The sequence below is a fragment of the Amblyraja radiata genome, chromosome 2, assembly GCF_010909765.2.
Source record: "Amblyraja radiata isolate CabotCenter1 chromosome 2, sAmbRad1.1.pri, whole genome shotgun sequence".
Classification (NCBI taxonomy): Eukaryota; Metazoa; Chordata; class Chondrichthyes; order Rajiformes; family Rajidae; genus Amblyraja; species Amblyraja radiata.
Window position 1 is genome coordinate 131,009,986 of NC_045957.1, and position 19,271 is coordinate 131,029,256.

At 43.0% G+C, this 19,271-nt stretch overlaps 1 protein-coding gene across 1 annotated transcript in view; it reads right to left on the reverse strand.

Moving 5' to 3' along the window:
- enkur (enkurin, TRPC channel interacting protein) overlaps positions 1-19,271 on the reverse strand; it is a 40,426-nt gene that overhangs the window by 12,521 nt on the left and 8,634 nt on the right. The window contains exon 3 of the mRNA XM_033015847.1: positions 12,874-13,094. Within this exon, the coding sequence (XP_032871738.1) occupies positions 12,874-13,094 (221 nt within the window). The remainder of the gene's footprint in view (positions 1-12,873; positions 13,095-19,271) is intronic.

The following is a 19,271-nucleotide window of genomic DNA, read 5'->3' on the forward strand; positions in this document are numbered from 1 at the left end:
TTTGTCCAATTTCTCCTTATAGCTTGGTTCTTGGTTTCTTGGTCCTCCAAAATATTCCAAATGGAATTTAAACTGGAGGTGGTGAAGGGAGGGCTTAAGCCAGAAAGGGTTATTGGGAAGAAAGAGCTACTTTAAATTTAGTTGCATCTGGTTGGGTAACTATAGTTGGGTGGAGATTATTCCATGCATTAATTGTGCGGGGGAAGAACGAATTGCTGTACACATCTGTCTTTGTAGCTGGGATCACAAATTGGATTGAATGTCCTCGTCTGCTCCTAATTGGTTTGGGTTTGGTGTAGGTCTTGCAGTCTATGTCGAGCTGACCATTTAACATTTTGTAAAAACAGGTCAAACGGTGAGCTTCATGTCTGTCTTGGAGAGGGATCCACCCCAGAGAATTCAGAAGTTTGGTGATACTAGCTAATCCAGATAGCATGCTGGTAAACCTCTTCTGCACTCTATCCAAAGCCTCCACGTCTTTTCTGTAATGGGGAGATCAAAAGTGTACACAATACTCCAGATGCAAACTACCTGCCCCAGTCTGTAACAATGGTACTAAAGTGGAGATGTTCGAGATAGTCAAGCTCCTAGGCATAAAAATCACCAACAATTTGTCTGAGTACAACCACATTGATGATACGGCCAAGAAAGCACACCAAACCTACGACCCTCTGAAGGGTAAGGAAATTCAGCAAGTTATCAATAAGCAAGTTTGGTATTCTGAAAAACGCAAGGAATCATGGGATTTGTCAAAGGCCACTCGCTATAAAGAAAAAGCGAACAAAGCGCTGGCTGTACAAACAGTGTATAAATTCTTATCTTTCTTCATGATTTATGTGTAAAAATATATTTAATCTGAGAAACGGGGGTGCCAGATAGCGGGATGTAACAGCGAGAGAGAGGGGGCAGGTGCAAGTGGGAGACAGGGGAGAGCGAGCACACAGACCCGCGCCTCATCCACAGCCAGGATCGAACCCGGGTCCCTGTAGCCGCAAGCGTTGCCGAACTGCCACTGGACCGTCCCTGTCCCCCCCTGTCTCCCACTCGAATCTGCCCCCTCTCTCTCTCGCTGTTACACCCCACTCTCCCGCTACCTGGCTCTGGCTCGGCTCTGCCTGTTCCGCCGGGTTGGCCCCGTCCCCGCCCCGCCAGTCCAGGGCCACCCCGGACACCTCCGAACAGGGATGGGACACTCGGGAGGGGATGAGAACGGCCAAGCAGCAACTCAACAGTGCCCGCAGCGCCGGAGACCCGATCCCGATCCCCACCATGGACTAAACGCAAGCCTGCACACAACACAGCACCACAGTTGCTGAGAATGTTTATAGCGAGTGACCTATGACCTGGACTTGCGCAGTCGGAACACCGAACTCGCTTAATATTCTTACCAATTCCTACTGATGCTTCACACCTTGGTATGACAATTCCAATGCCCAAGACCGCAAGAAATGGCAGAATTCTGAAGGCAGCCCAGTCCAGCATGCAAACCTTCCCCCATCGACTCCATCTACACATCATGTTGCTTTACAAAAGCTGCCAGCATAATCAAGGATCACTCACAACCTGGTGATTCATTCTTCTCCTCTCCCCTGCCAGGCAGAACATAGAAAAGGTTGAAAGTATATATCACCAGATTGAAGAACAGCTTCTTCACCGCTGTTATCTGATTCTTGAATGGACCTCTCATCTGGTAAGGATATATTCCCAATCTTCCAATCTATCTTGTTGGAGCACTTGTGCTTTTTCTTAATCTACACGTTCTCGGTAGCTGTAACACTATTATTATACACTGTTTATTTTCTATTTAGCACTATCAGATGTACTCATGTGTGGTATGATTTGCCAAGTTTTCCTTGTATCTCGGGATACACGACAAAAAGAAATCAATACATTTACCGTATTTCTAAAAAAATGCAGTTCCAGTCAGACCTTCTGACATCCCATTAGTGCCGCTGAGATGGAAGCATACTTTACATCATACTTACAGTAGCTAGGGTCACAGAAAGCGCAAATAAAATATATTGTCAGAGAGACAATCATCATTCCAATGTCTCTCGTCCTGAAAATATGAGTTGAGCTTATAGGACATGGTATTACAATCCCTACTATAACTGGCAGCTTCTTACTATCTGGGGGTAGGGGTAAAAACTTCATTGGGGTCATCAGGTGAGCACCCTCCTTCCTTGGTGTTTTGTTGATAGGCCCACGACACCTCCAGAGGGCTCAACAGCAACACCTGGCATCCCAGGTGCGCTCCCCTCCGTTTTATCCCTCTTGTTGGTCATTTTGCAGCCCAGGTGGAGACTTCCTCTTCAGCCACAGCCAGTTGCTGTTTCGCTCGGCAGCGTCTGACAGCGACCTACTTTGATTAAGAACTTTAAGACCAGTCATAACTGTAATTTAACCATTTCCACATAGCATATTAAGGTGAATGCTCAGTTTATACAAACATGAGAATTAGGAGCAGGAGTAGGCCGCTTAGCCCTCCCGTCTTGATTGGGCAATCCTTTATTTTTAAGCACTGACCCCTCGTTCCAAATTCTCCCACAAAAGCAAACTTGTTTCAATCAAGTCTCTTCGCACTCTTTTAAGCTCCAGCAGGTGCAAAGCTAGCCTGTCCGAACCTTTATCATAAATGAACTTGCCCGTTTCTGGTATCAGTTGCGTAAACCTTCTCAGAATTTCTTTATTCATTAAATAATATTGCGTGAAAAAAACAATGCTGATTAGGATAACAGGATATCTAATTCTCTGTAAAGGTGCAGCGGGACATTTTGCAACCACCCACGAAAAATACTCAATTTAGTGGCTTGTTCAATAAAGGGACTTGCTACAACGGAGGTGCCTAAGTATAATGGTCAAATGTCAGTCTAGATCATGTATTAATCATGTCTTGAATGAGGATTCAATTCACTATCTCCTAATGCAAATGTTAAAGTGCTGTGGAACCAGATCATGTCAATAATTTCTATCATACACAGCTGTGCAATTTTACACACCCATTATATTGTACCACATCACATTTTCTACAATCATTGGCTCTGGCCTCCCTACCATCGAGGAGATCTATCGCAGTCGCTGCCTCAAAAAGGCTGCCAGCATCATCAAGGATCCACACCATCCTGGCCACTTAATCATCTCCCCACTGCCTTCCGGTAGAAGGTACATGAGCCTGAAATCTGCAACATCCAGGTTCAGGAATAGCTGTCTCCCCACAGCCATCAGGCTATTAAGCTCAACTCAAACAAAACTCTGAACATTAATAGCCCATTGCACTTTATCTGCTTATTTATGTGTGTGTATATATAGATTCAATGGTATATGGTCACACTGTTCTGTTCTGTATTTATTTTACTTCGGAGTCACGTGAGTGACTACGTGAAGACCCCGTCCAGTACGCATGCGTGCCATATCGTCTATCGCATTGCGTGACGACTGGCAGGGTGAAGTGATTCTCCTGCCAGCAACAGACCTGAGGTGAGTTTTTAAAATACTTTCAGGTTTTTAAAATCTTCTTGCAGGAACCTCTACTTAGAGGTCCTGCTTAAAGTTTGGGGCTAAGTCGGGACGGAGGGGAAACCCCAGTCTCGAACTTCAGGGAACCCCGGTCTCGGGGAATCCCGCCCACGGACCTAGGCACTCGGAGCCGCGGAATGCGGGTAGCAAGCGGCGGTATATTCACCATTGAGCCGCTGGCAGCAAACCAGCGGCTTCATATGGTGGAGAACCCGCTCGGGAGACCGCGGGACGCGGGGAGCGGACAGCGGGGATTCGCCTTCAAGCCGCTGGCTGTGGAGCCAGCGGCTTCATATTGGTGCCGGGGAGGGCACCTGCATAGCCGCTCCGGAGACCGCGGGGAGCGGACGGCGGCGGATTCGCCTTCGAGCCGCTGGCTGTGGAGCCAGTGGCTTCATATTGGTGCAGGAGGCACCTGCATAGCCGCTCTGGAGACCACGGGGAGCGGACGGCGGTAGATTCACCTTCGAGCCACTGGCAGTGGTGCCAGCGGCTTCATATTGATGCCGGGGACACCGGGACAGCTGCTCCGGAGACCGATGAATACGGGGAGCGACCGAGAACCCGCTCTGTAGACTGCGGGATGCGAGGAGCAGACGGCAGTAAGTATACCCCCCCCCCCCCCCGAAGCAGGAAACCCCCCCCCCCCCCCAACTTTGTAAATTGCGGCTGTCCCTTTGATAGGGACCACGGGGATATCCCGGCTGCAGTTACTGCGGGGATACCGGGGGGGGGGGGGGGGGGAGGGTGGAAAGAAAGCCCCAGCTGGAGAACACCATGGAGAAGCCCTGTTATGAGGGACCGCGGAGGAAAAGCTGGGGGGGAGAAATAACTCGCATTGGAGTGTTTCTACAAGGACCACAGAGGAACCCCACCTGTAACAAACCACGACCACGAGACCAGGCTCGGGAGGAGTGTTGCCCCGCAGCAGAAGGTTTTAAAAGGACATGCAGGTAAATTCCTTAGTAGTGTTGCCCCGCAGCAGAAGGTTTTAAAAGGACATGCAGGTAAATTCCTTACTCGAAGGTCGTTGTGTGCTGTTTTGTGAGAATATGTTACAGGAATGGACGCTGGCGGGAGCAATTGTGATCGCATATACCGCATGGAGCGGTTGATGGACCAGAAGCTCCAATGTGACATGCTCCGGTATATGGAGCCTAGTCACCAGGGGGTCCTTGGACGCCCATAGCAGCACCTTATTGAGGGTTGCATAATGCAACTCCCTCGACAGAGGGGTGTATTAGGAGTCACTTCTGGGCTGACTCTGAAGACAGGGGTTTGGCTGAAGAAACCACAAGTGTGCAGGGGGTGCAGGAACAACACTACCAGCAGCAGGAGCTCGACGAGTGGCCGTCGGGTTCAGGAAGGCCACATCATCACGCAAGACCTCACATCTTCGACGGCAGCACCCCTACGCACCCACCAGCAAACCACAATGAACTGAAGCTGGTGAAAGCTTGAAGGACGTACAACCAGGACAAAGATCTTTTTAGGCCACAGCCCAGAACGGCCTTCGTTGGAAGATGCGCCAACCTCGTACGCGAGCTCCTCTACCTCCAGGAGCAGATGTAATCATGCACACATGTTTGAGGCAGCTCCTGGTCGGGTTGCATAAGTCCTCCCATTCGGATAAAGTTATGGAACCTCATCGATGATGTCTCCAGTCACGGATACAAGTTGGTAATATTAAACTGGTTTGAATATTTACACTGGTTTGGGATAACATAAGATTAGTTTATACTGCACACAGGTATGGTTGGAATTGCCTTTCAAGACAAGGCTCACAAGAATGGGATGTGGACTGATCATTGTCAACAGTCTCAAACCGCATGTGCAATATTTTCTGAATATCTTCCATGTGATCATTTCCACTCACAGGGTTGAAGATATTTGAAATTTAACTGGATGAGGCAACGATTCACTCAGTGGCGTTACAATGGGCTAACTCCAGTTTCCAGATTATTTACCAAATCACTACTATCAGTGCTTCGACTGCACAGAGCTAACAAATAAGTAGCATGGCCAATCTGGATGATATTGAACATACTGTATTTCACTAAATTAGCCTTATCAGCCACATAGTTATATTTGAGGAATTGGTTCACACCCGTCCAGTTAAATTTAAATTAAGTTGATACCAACTGAAACTATTGATTGTTGGGATACAATCATCCATTTATTGGTCTGGGATCAGCTCTGAGATAAAAATTAGACCTCTGCGATTTTTAGCTGAAACAATCAAAGTCACTATGATGGACAGCTTTGCTCCACTAAAACCTCTTGTCCGTAAATCTTCAGTAATTTCCAAACTGATGCTATTGCCCAAAGATGGGTAATTTACTAATAACATCTCTAGTTACGGAGGCAGATGGGATTAGCATGAGTTATCAAGTGTTCAGTCATGGTATCAACTGCCAATGGACACCAGGTGCATTCTGTGCATTAAAGGGTGTGTGGATATGCATAAACTGCATGCACAAGTCCAAGGTGATACACTTTGGTGGTGGTATATGTTAATCACAAAGGTACAATCAAATCAAAGTATCCGGTGATAGTTTTACCAAACCACATTTAGCACTGGAGTATTATTATGCAAAATCAATGACAACACAGAATGAATGTGTGATCACAAAGTATTTAATGACAATGTGGATTGATAGAACACTAACTATTGAGTTGCTTGCATCCAGTTTCAATCAACAGTGAACGAGGCATACAGTGGCGAAGGGTGCATTCTCGCTAGACTAGGAAGGAATGTTCTTTTATGTCTTCCTCCATTTGGCCTCAATAGACGGGTTTTGCAAAATCCGCAAGATTCCCGCTTCCGGGTTTTTCATAGTGCCTGCCTGGGTTATACATCTAAGGCTCCCGATGAGGCGAAGAATGAACATAAACCTTACATGGTTAATTCCGGATAAAAAGATGCTGGTTCAGTTGTGATGTTGAAACCATCCTCTGCATGATATAATCAATCATAGACTCACAGACTCTGAGAGATCGTTTCTGCGGCTTGGGTTGTCAAACCATGAGCGTTAGAATGCTCACTACAGATTGCAGGGATAGCACCATATAGCAGCTATCTGCATAGGAGATGGGAAGCATTGTTTATGCTTCCTTACATTTAACTCGGCACGGATGACTGACTCATTAAAATTCAGTTTTATGGGATTATAACATTGTTACTATTCCATTACTGTGCCTTAAGTACCTCCTAATCATTTGGATGATGAGTACATAAACCAATCTGTCCGGTTCTCACCCTCTGATATCCAGAGAATGAAGGTATCGTCATCTTAAAACCTCCCAGGTTTAGGGACGCAGAGATATGGGTTGTTAACATTGTACTACATCACTTCACTGATGGGCATCAGCAACATCCCTGCCCATGGTCATACTCACGTACTAGTGATTACGCCATGACACTGAGTACAGTGCTATGGGTCCAGTCATTGCAACACTGGATAGGATGATCTTATCTGCGGGCTATTTTAACATGTTTTGTTTATGATTAATCAAGCAGATTAGACAGGGACACAAGACCAAACTAGAGTTGCATAACCCATGGACCTTGGGTTGTGTGTGATCACGCATTTACACCAGTATGTCAAGGTTCCTAAGAGCTTTATAGACTGACAGCAATATTATTAGTTACATAAAATGTTGTTAGAAGGTATCACTACGAACCTTCTCCAGATGGTTATATGGGTCTGGCATATACAGGAGTGGACATTGACATTGAGTCTCACTCCACCAGGACAGCTATATCTCAGCAGCAGGGATGGACCACATCCTAGCGGTTGCAGGATGGTCAAACTATTGATCTGTCCAAATATTCAGAATAAACCTATTGCCAGATCAGGGGTATTTGCCAACTCTATGTTAGGTATGGTTCATACTTCCTCCAGGTTGAGGGAGGTTACTATTGCCACTATTATTCATTAATAGCATCAACATGTCTATATCTATGTCATGTCTGAATGCATTCTTAATGCTCACTCATCATTGGCCTACTGATGCAGTGTATGACGCCTGGACTCGGTTCCACGGCATGAAATCACAGAGCTTTAAAATCTTCACGTAGTCACTCACGGGACTCCGAAGTAAAATAGTAAGATTAAATGAGAACTTACCAGTTTGAAGTTTGATCTTTATTTTATGAGGAGTAACGTTGAGGGATTACGTGCCCTCCGCTCCCAGCCCTCTATCATAAAGTTCAACAGGTATTATGGTTCTCTTATCTTACTATGTTCATTTCAACAACTGTTTTCTGTGATTTCACAACGCTGATTTGAAGATTGACACGCATGCGTACTGGACGGGGTCTTCACGTAATCCCTCAACATTACTCCTCATAAAATAAAGATCAAACTTCAAACTGGTAAGTTCTCGTTTAATCTTACTATTTATGCCTACTATATTCTGTTGTGCTGGAGCAAAGCAATAATTTCATTGTCCTATCTGGGACACATGACAATAAACTCTCTTGAATCTTGATGTTTATACAGGGTGGGGAACCTGTCACATTTCCTGTTTTAAAAGAAGACAAATGGAATGCCTGCATACAGAAACGTATGTGAAATGCAATCATAAATTAATTAACAGTCCATCTACATATATGAATTTTGATTGTTCATCGAATTCTTCTCTGCAGAGGCAAGGTTAGTGCTGTTTGTGAGAACAGAAACCATAAAGCTTGACTTGAGGACGTATCCCTAAACCACATCGTAGAAGTCAAATAGGCAGTGAAAGATAGAGTGGGAGGTGGAGCAGAGGAGAGCTGATGATTCAAGAAAGGAACAAAAGGCTTATTTGACAAATCTTTCATCATTACTCAGTCATGTTATTCACAATTTAGAATGCACTCTCCTAAAATAAACAATATTTGCCTGTCTCGCTGAGAAACATCTGATGAGAGGTTTGATAATTCCACATATTCCTGTTCTGATTCATCGAGTTACTGTCATGACACCTCATTTATTCAAGCACCAGCCTACACATCCCCACTTGGGAGGAGGTAAAAAGTGAGAATATAGGCACAGATTTTCTTATAAAATCTGTCTTTGGCTATAAGCACAAACATCACTCCTCGTGAGCTTGGGTGTTGTTGTTTATGATGATGCAGCTCTAAAACTTGTATGTTCAGGTTCCAAACTGTAAATGTTAAATCCATGCTGTGAAAGGTTTCAATTGTAAGAATTATATAAAGGCTTTATGTATAAAAAATTAATTTAAACATTCCATAATGCAATAGTTCACTTTACTTCAGGATGCTCTGGGATTGACTTTTGCACGCCGACAGTATATAAACATATGCAAGCTGTGGGAGAAACAATAAACCAGTAGATGCTGAAATCTTGCGTAAAACACAAAGTATTGGAATAATTCAGCGAGTCAGGCAGCATCTGTGGAAGGAATGGACAGGCGATGTTTCGGGTCAGAATTCTTCTTCAGACAGTTTAATGGAAAGACCCCCCCGTTACCCTGCGCCTTTTCTCTCCATTGTGCACTCATTTCCCATTCCAGAGTCCCTTTCCTTTTATTCCCTCTGGTTTCCCCCATTATCTCCCAAACCTCGCAGTAACCCCACTCATTTTCTTTCGTTTGTACCCTCACCTCCCATCCCCAAGCCTAGATCTTAGACATACAGCATGGAAACAGGCCCTTTGGCCCACCGAGTACGTACCAACCAATGATCACCTATACACTAGTTCTGACCTACATATTAGGGACAATTTACAGAAGCCAATTAACCTATAAACCTGCACTTCTTTGGAATGTGGGAAGAAACCAGAGCATCTGGAGAAAACCCACGCTATTCACAGGGAGAATGTACAAACTCTGTACAGATAGCACCCGTAGTCAGGATCAAACCTGGGTCTTTGGCGCTGTAAGGCAGTAACTCTACTACTGCGCACTGTGCTGTCCTCACCCACCATGAGTCCTGGCCCTAAACTCATATATGGAATATGTAGACACCAAGTAGAGTTTGTAGAATAGTCCTTACTGTTGCAGAATAACAATCTGAATGCCTTGGATGTCCATTATTCTATTTACTTAATTTACCGTCATGTTCTACTTGTCATATTTTTAGCCATCCTTTATTATTTTCTAAAACTTTCCCAATCTTCTGCCTTAACATTCATATTCATAGCATTATTCTCATTCCATTTAATACCATGCTTAATTTTTACAGTTAGCTTTAATGGACCATCCTTCTTAAAGTTTTTAATGATCAATGGAATACATCTTTGCTGACTATCTTCTTAAATGTATACCACTGCTTATCCATTGCCTTGACTTTTAATCAGTTTTCCTTGCACACTTTAACCAGCTCTGCTTTTGTACCATTATAATTAACTTTCTTTAACTTTAAGGCATTACCTTCAGATCACAGTGTCTCATATTGAGGCTGAATACTAAATATTATATTGCCATGGTTGCTCTTCCTCTGAGGATCTTTTACCGTGAGATAATATCTCACTACACATGACCAGATTTAAAATAGTGTTTCCTGTTTGGTTCCACAAGGTATTGTTCTAAGAAATTGTCCTGAAAATATACAATTGGCTTGTCCTCAAGACTACCATTGCCAATTGAATTTGTCTAATTTATAGGACGATTAAAATTATTCATGAATAATGCATTTCTTTTCTTGGAAGCATGAATCATCTCTGAACTTATTCTCTGTGGTATAATGATGGCTTTATTAGTGGGTATATGGATTATTCTCACCAAGAGATTCTTTTCCTTGCTTTTTGTTATGTCTACCTAAATTGAATCTCTGATTTGATTTTCAGAGGCAAGATCAAAAAGGGCGCAAGCCTGTGCTGGGGACATCTATGTGACTTAAATAATCTGAACCTGCAGGGCAGGCTAGCAGATGTGCCCTAGTGCAGAGATTTACAAAAGCCCTCTTTAAATATCTACAGCAAAGTTGTACATATTTAATAACTATGGAAAGTAATTTGTAATGCTGTAATGAAGATTTGCAAATGTGCTGGTTATAGGTCATACAATTAATTCAGTCAGCTGACAAAATAAATAATATATACTATTTTATCAAAGTCTCATGACTAGAATTATTTAAAAATGTAAATTAGCCTAAAATATTAATGTTTTATGACTGGTTGTAAGTACCTATGATGCTTAATACATATTCATAAGCTCTTCTCTGTCAATATTACACACGCCATTGATGAGGCTGCACTTGGAGTATCGTTTTCAGTTTTGGTCACCCTACTATAGAAGATTTACGAGGATGTTGCCAGGACTCAAAGACCTGCTGTCCCTTGAATTGCAGGAGACTGAGGAGTGGTCTTATAATCGTGTATAAAATCATAAGGGAAATAGATAGGGTGAATGCATAGAGTCTTTTTCCCAGGGTAGGAGAATCAAGAACTGCAGAGCACGTTTAAGGTGAGAGGGGAAAGATTTAAATGGAACCTGAGGGGCAATGTTTACAGACAGACAGTGATGGGTATACGGATCTAGCTGCCAGAGGAAGTAGTTAAGGCAGGTACAGTCACGGCATTTAAAGGACATTTGAACAGGTAAATGGATAGGAAAGATTTAGAGGGATATGGGTCAAATGTGGGCAAATAGGACTAGCTTAGATGGGATATGTTGGTCGCCATGGACGAGTTGGGCCAAAGGATCTGTTTCTGAGTTGTGTGACTATGACTCGATGATATGTGTGATATTTACTGGAAGCTTTGAGGATTAAATTAGGGTTATGTATTAAATAAAAATTCCCCAATTGGATCATTTTCTTACAGCATTTCTTGCTGCACAATGATGATAATGCACTTTACTAAACTTGTCTAATATATAGTGAAAGCATATGTCAGCACACAGTCTCATTGCTATTCTTACCTGCACTTTCTCTGTAGCTGTGACACTATATTCTACCCAAAAAGCTGGAGTAACTCAGCGGGACAGGCAGCATCTCTGAAGAGAAGGAACGGGAGATGTTTCGAGTCGAGACCCTTCTTCAGAATCTTTCCCCTCTCACCTTAAACGTGCTCTGATTCTCCTACCCTGGGAAAAAGGTTCAATGCATTCACCCTATCTATTCCCCTCATGATTATATACACCCGAAACATCATCCATTCATTCTCTCCAGAGATGCTTCCTGTCCCGCTGAGTTACTCCAGCTTTTTGTGTCAATCTTCGGTTTAAAAAGCATCTGCAGTTCCTTCTTACACATTATATTCTCCACTCTGTTTTCTCTTTTGTGCTACCTAATGTACATATGAATGGTACAATTTGCTTGGGTAACACGTAAAACAAAGCTTTTTAATGTATCTTGGTACATGTAACAAGGCTTAAGTTTATTATTGTTACATGTACCGTGGTGCAGTGATAAGCATTGTTTTGCATGCTATCCAATCAGATCAGTCAAGACTATACATAAATACAATCACGTCAAATAGAAGTACAATACATAGAGCAAAGAAGATACAGTGCAGAACATGATTCTCAGCATTGTAACACATCTATTCCATTGACAAAGTCCAATATCTGCAATGAGGTTGAGATGAATTGAATGGAAGGACCATTCAGTAGCCTGATAACAGATGGGAATAAGCTGTTTCCAATTCTGGTGGTGTGTGCTTTGAAGCATCTATATCTTTTGCCCAATGGAAGGAAGGAGAAGGTGGAATGACCGGGGTGGGACAAGTCTTTGATTATGTTGGCTGTTTTTCTGAGGCAGCATTAAGTGTAGATGGATTCAGTGATGGGGCAGTCTGGTGTGTGAGATGAACTGGGCTACATCTAGGCTACATCTACAACTGGGCTACATCTACAACTCTCTGCGATTTTTCGTGCTTTTGGGCGGAGCTGTTCCCAAACCAAGTTGTAATGCAACCTGACAGTATGCTATCCAAGTGTAGATGTTTGTAAGAGTCATTGGAGACATGGTAAATTTCCTCAGTCACTTGAGGAAGTAGAATCATAGGTTGTGCCTTCTTGGCTGTCGCATCAATATGGTTGGTCGACAATAGATCGTTGGTAATATTAAAGGAACGTGAAGCTCTAACCAATAATAATGAATACAAATAACAAGCTAAATTTTATATACATTAAAGTTACAGAGATGAAATCTCTGCAATGCTTAATATGATTTAATATAGTGTGGCTTTTTCACATGCTTCTTCCCCAAATGCAACCAAAAGGATAAGGGAGATATATCATGATACATGATTTTGGATGTATGGGATATTGAATAATTAGAAGAATTTTCATTTCTTGTATATGGTAAAGCTGATAAAACATTGGTTTGATAAGTTTAAAGCAGAAATCCCCCACATATTCTCTCCAGTCCATGAATGCAATCCATTAAATGCTGGTTTCTACCTTTCTGTGCAGGAGGGTCGGAAGAAGCCCTGATGGTTCCAATAAGTTTCTATTTCCTCTTTTGGTATCAACATAGATGGGCACAGGCTTCTTGGGGACTGACATCTTGACTTCAGCAATATTGGATTCAACAAAATTCTTCTTTGTGTGGAGTCCCATGAGTGGCTTGTCAGTTGGAATAGAGGATATTATTCCATCTACAGGGACTTTGTAAGGTTCCCCTGTGGATTGAAACATATTACATTCTTGAAATATTTTAAACTGAAGAATTCTCCATTGTTCTGCGACATACTTGAGATCATCCCCATTCTGCAACATCGCAGAATGAAATAACAGGTTCTCCCATCCAGCACCTGATTGACAACTGATATCCATGCAAAATACGGACCTCTTCCATATTCTTACATCCCTAACAGGTCTCACGATGCAGGCATCATACCTGCAATTTTCTATCTACTGAATTAACATGCACTAAATATTTGATTACACATTCAATTCTCTGCAAGCCCTGCTGAATTTGGAGTACAATATTGCATCTTTGACATTTCAGGGTCGCACCCAAGCTTGTGGTAAGTAAAGTGAATATTGATAAGATAATTTGTTTTCAGTCTGTTCTATAGCGTTAATTGGGACCCAATAAAAGGTCCCTCTCTCCTGGAACAGTAAGATTAATATTTCTACCATAGAAACTTTGATTCCACCAATGAAACTAAAACTGTTAGTAGTTAGATATCTGCCATAATCTATTCTATTGGAATAAGTCACTAAGAATGGCTGAATGTTCTTCTCATTAATATAATAACCCTATAATCTGTTGATATGCATCAAGGAATCACAGTCACAAAGGCTATGCACAAAACATGGTGAAGATACGTCTTTTCAGTTGATGCTGCATTTAATGTGGAGAGAAATCGTCCCAGTCTCCTGTAACACTGTGCAGCCTTAACTCTGAAATGTGGAATTTCAATCATATGTCAAAACTTATCATACTGACTGACCTGAAGCAAACCAAGATAAATGCTACAACACATAGCTCAGCACCAATATTTCCAAATCATATTTGTTGTTCTAATTCTTGTTGACTATTTGGGGGTCTACTCCCAAATAAGGTGATCATCCCCTTTTTATTTTTTAGCTCCACCCATCTAGCCTCACTGGATGAACCATCAGTAATGTAATCTCAGACTACTTCCCTGACTTTCTCCTTCATCAATAAAGCAACACAGGGCGCAACGGTAGAGTTGCTGCCTTACACCATCAGAGACCCGGTTCAATCCTGACTATGGGTGCTGCCTTTACAGAATTTGTATGTTCTTCCTGTGCCCGCAGGGGGTTTCTCCGGGAGTTCTGGTTTCTTCCCATATTCCAAAGACTTACAGGTTTGTAGGTTAATTGGCTTTCGTAAAAAATTGTAAATTGTCCTTAGTGTGCAGTGTGCGCTAGTGTATAGGGTGATCACTGGATGGCATGGACTCGATGAGCCGAAGGGCCTGTTCCTGCACTGTATCTCTAAACTTCACTAAGCTAAACACCCTCTCCTCTACTACCCCCACCTCTATCTGTCTTGTAGCACCTGTACCCTGGAACATTAAGCCCCCAGTTCTGTCCCTCTCTCAGCCAGGTTTCCATAGCAGTTACAACGTCCCAGTCGCACATACCTATCCATGCCCTGAGCTCATCTGACTTACTCATCAGGCTTCTCACATTTAAATAAATGCAATTCAATCCATCAGTCCTTCTCGCTTCCTGCTGTGCTCCTGCTTATTCTGTCCATTGAACTTTCTTTCATCACCTTCCATACTGACTTCCAACCTCTCACCTGCCTCAGACCTGCAATGGATCGTGCCCCCCCCCCCCCCCCCCTGCAAATCTAGTTTAGTGGTAGAGGTGGGTACAATCAGGAATTTAAAAGCCACTCGGACAGATACATGGATAGGAAATGTTTGGAGGATATGGACCTGCACAAGCAAGTGGGACAAGCTGGGTATGGGAACTTGGTCAGCATGGTTGACTGGATCGAAGGGCCCGTTTCCACACTGTATGTAGGAAAGTGAGAGGTTTCACTTCGGAAGGAAGAATAAAATAGCAAAATGTAAATGGCTGCTAAATATTGCAGTACAAGGGATTTGTATATGAAACAGAAAGTTAGCCTGCAGGTACAAGTAATGAGGAAGATAAATGAAATGTAGATCTTTATTTCAAGGGGTGTAGAGTATAATAGTAGGGAAGTTTCAATACAATACAGTGCACTGGTGAGGCTTCACCCAGAGTATTGTGTACAGCGGTGATCTCAAAATGTGAGCAATTCTTTAATTTAATATTTGCATTGAAGAGAGTGCGAAAAAGGATTGCTTCCTGCACTGTTGATGTATATGAAAAGTTCTATTCCATACAGCTATGGTGGTATGGTTATAAAATATATTTTGATGGAGATGGACAAGTGTTTGAACTACAGAAATTTACTGTAAGTGGTTCGAATTACTGGGAATTAAGGGGCAATTGGCTATCCCAAAATGCATAATTTTTAAATTATTAATGTATTAGCGACTGAACCAATACGCTCCCCTGAGGTTGCAAATTAGTTTAGAGATATACAGCATAGTAATTGGTCCTTCGGCCCACCGTACACGCCGACTGTCGATCAATCATTCTAATGTTCTAATGTTATCGTACTTTCTCATCCAGTCCCTCCACACTAGGAACAATTTCAACAGTGGCCAATTAACCTATAAACCCGCACGGGATGAGAGAAGAATCTGGAACACCTGGAGGAAACCCATGCAGTCACAGGGAGAATGTGAAAACTCCACACAGACAGCACCCCAGGTGGGGATTGAACCTTGGTCTCACGTACTGTAAGGCAGCAGCTCTACCAGGTGTGCCAGTTTGTCGCATTTCTAAAGATTCACTACTATTTGTGTAAAGAAAGTTCTTCTAAACTCTCCCTGGGTTCTTAGTTTGAAATAAGCCCCAATTCTAGAAACCCCAAACAAAAGGTAAATTAACACTTGTTCCACTGTCTAATTGCTTCTTAAACGTTGCGAAAGTGGGCGTCACAGTGGCGCAGTGGTAGTGTTGCTGCCTTACAGCGCTTAAAGTACCAGAGACCCGGGTTCAATCCCGACTATGGGTGCTGTCTGGACAGAGTTTGTATGTTCTCCCCGTAATTGTGTGGGTTTTCTCCAAGATCTTCGGTTTCCTCCCACACTCCAAAGACATACAGATTTGTAGTCTAATTAACTTGGTATAAGTGAAAACTGTCCCTAGTGTGTGTTGGATAGTGTTCATGTGCAGGGATTGCTGGTCAGTGCAAACTCGATGGGCCGAAGGGCCTGTTTCCACACTGTATCTCTAAACTAAACTGAATTAAGCCTACCCCACCGATTCTCATGACAACCTGCCTAGTGAGCCTTTATTGCCTTCCTTTCCTTCTATTGATGTCAGACTATATGGTCAATTGTTTGCAGACATATCCTTTCTTAGGTATGGAGAACAGATCTGTACACATTCTTCAAGTCGAGATCTCATTAGAGTTTGGTATAATAAAATTTAGATTTAGATTCTTAGATCACTGGGATCTGTTTTGGGGTAAGGGGGGACTGTACAAAAGGGACGGATTGCATCTTAACAGGTGTGGGACCAGCATTCTGGCAGGCAGGTTTGCCACTGCTACACGGGTGGTTTTAAACTGAATAAGGGGGGTGGGGTGTCGAATGGGCTAGTGGAGGATGGAGTTAAAGGGAAAGGGTTTCTTAAATGTGTGAGCGTAGAGACAGAGGGGTGTAAAATGAGGGTAGCAGCAATAGGTAGCAAGGTGAAAAGTAAAAGTGGCAGGCCGGAAAATCCAGGGCAAAAATCAAAAAGGGGCACTTTTCAACAAAATTGTATAAGGGGTAAGAGTGTTGTAAAAACAAGCCTGAAGGCTTTGTGTCTCAATGCAAGGAGCATTCGTAATAAGGTGGATGAGTTGAATGTGCAGATAGCTATTAATGACTATGATATAGTTGGGATCACGGAGACATGGCTCCAGGGTGACCAAGGCTGGGAGCTGAACATCCAGGGATATTCAATATTCAGGAGGGATAGAGAGAAAGGAAAAGGAGGTGGGGTAGCGTTGCTGATTAGAGAGGAGATTAACGCAATGGAAAGGAAGGACATTAGTTTGCAGGATGTGGAATCGGTATGGGTAGAGCTGTGAAACACTAAGGGGCAGAAAACGCTGGTGGGTGTTGTGTACAGGCCACCTAACAGTAGTAGTGAAGTTGGAGATGGTATCAAACAGGAAATTAGAAATGCGTGCGACAAAGGCAAAACCGTTATAATGGGTGACTTCAATCTACATATAGATTGGGTGAATCAAATTGGCAGGGGTGCTGAGGAAGAGGATTTTTTGGAATGTATGCGGGATAGTTATCTAAATCAACATGTAGAGGAACCAACGAGAGAGCAGGCTATTTTAGACTGGGTATTGAGTAATGAGGAAGGGTTAGTTAGCAGTCTTGTTGTACGTGCCCCCTTGGGCAAGAGTGACCATAATATGGTTGAGTTCTTCATTAGGATGGAGAGTGACATTGTTAATTCAGAAACAATGGTTCTGAACTTAAAGAAAGGTAACTTTGAGGGTATGAGACGTGAATTGGCCAAGATTGACTGGCAATTAATTCTAAAAGGGTTGACGGTGGATATGCAATGGAAGACATTTAAAGACTGCATGGATGAACTACAAAAATTGTTCATCCCAGTTTGGCAAAAGAATAAATCAGGGAAGGTAGTGCATCCGTGGATAACAAGGGAAATCAGGGATAGTATCAAAGCGAAGGATGATGCGTACAAATTAGCCAGAAAAAGCAGCATACCGGAGGACTGGGAGAAATTCAGAGACCAGCAGAGGAGGACAAAGGGCTTAATTAGGAAAGGAAAAATAGATTATGAAAGAAAACTGGCAGGGAACATAAAAACTGACTGCAAAAGTTTTTATAGATATGTGAAAAGAAAGAGATTAGTTAAAACAAATGTAGGTCCCTTGCAGTCAGAAACGGGTGAGTTGATCATGGGGAACAAGGATATGGCGGACCAATTGAATAACTACTTTGGTTCCGTCTTCACTAAGGAAGACATAAATAATCTGCCGGAAATAGCAGGGGACCGCGGGTCAAAGGAGTTGGAGGAATTGAGTGAAATCCAGGTTAGCCGGGAAGTGGTGTTGGGTAAATTGAATGGATTAAAGGCCGATAAATCCCCAGGGCCAGATAGGCTGCATCCCAGAGTACTTAAGGAAGTAGCTCCAGAAATAGTGGATGCATTAGTAATAATCTTTCAAAACTCTTTAGATTCTGGAGTAGTTCCTGAGGATTGGCGGGTAGCAAACGTAACCCCACTTTTTAAGAAGGGAGGGAGAGAGAAAACGGGGAATTACAGACCAGTTAGTCTAACATCGGTAGTGGGGAAACTGCTATAGTCAGTTATTAAAGATGGGATAGCAGCACATTTGGAAAGTGGTGAAATCATTGGACAAAGTCAGCATGGATTTACAAAAGGCAAATCATGTCTGACGAATCTTATAGAATTTTTCGAGGATGTAACTAGTAGCGTGGATAGGGGAGAACCAGTGGATGTGGTGTATCTGGACTTCCAGAAGGCTTTCGACAAGGTCCCACATAAGAGATTAGTTTACAAACTTAAAGCACACGGCATTGGGGGTTCAGAATTGATGTGGATAGAGAACTGGCTGGCAAACAGGAAGCAAAGAGTAGGAGTAAACGGGTCCTTTTCACAATGGCAGGCAGTGACTAGTGGGGTACCGCAAGGCTCAGTGCTGGGACCCCAGCTATTTACAATATATATTAATGATCTGGATGAGGGAATTGAAGGCAATATCTCCAAGTTTGCGGATGACACTAAGCTGGGGGGCAGTGTTAGCTGTGAGGAGGATGCTAGGAGACTGCAAGGTGACTTGGATAGGCTGGGTGAGTGGGCAAATGTTTGTCAGATGCAGTATAATGTGGATAAATGTGAGGTTATCCATTTTGGTGGCAAAAACAGGAAAGCAGACTATTATCTAAATGGTGGCCGACTAGGAAAAGGGGAGATGCAGCGAGACCTGGGTGTCATGGTACACCAGTCATTGAAAGTGGGCATGCAGGTGCAGCAGGCAGTGAAGAAAGCAAATGGTATGTTAGCTTTCATAGCAAAAGGATTTGAGTATAGGAGCAGGGAGGTTCTACTGCAGTTGTACAGGGTCTTGGTGAGACCACACCTGGAGTATTGCGTACAGTTTTGGTCTCCAAATCTGAGGAAGGACATTATTGCCATAGAGGGAGTGCAGAGAAGGTTCACCAGACTGATTCCTGGGATGTCAGGACTGTCTTATGAAGAAAGACTGGATAGACTTGGTTTAT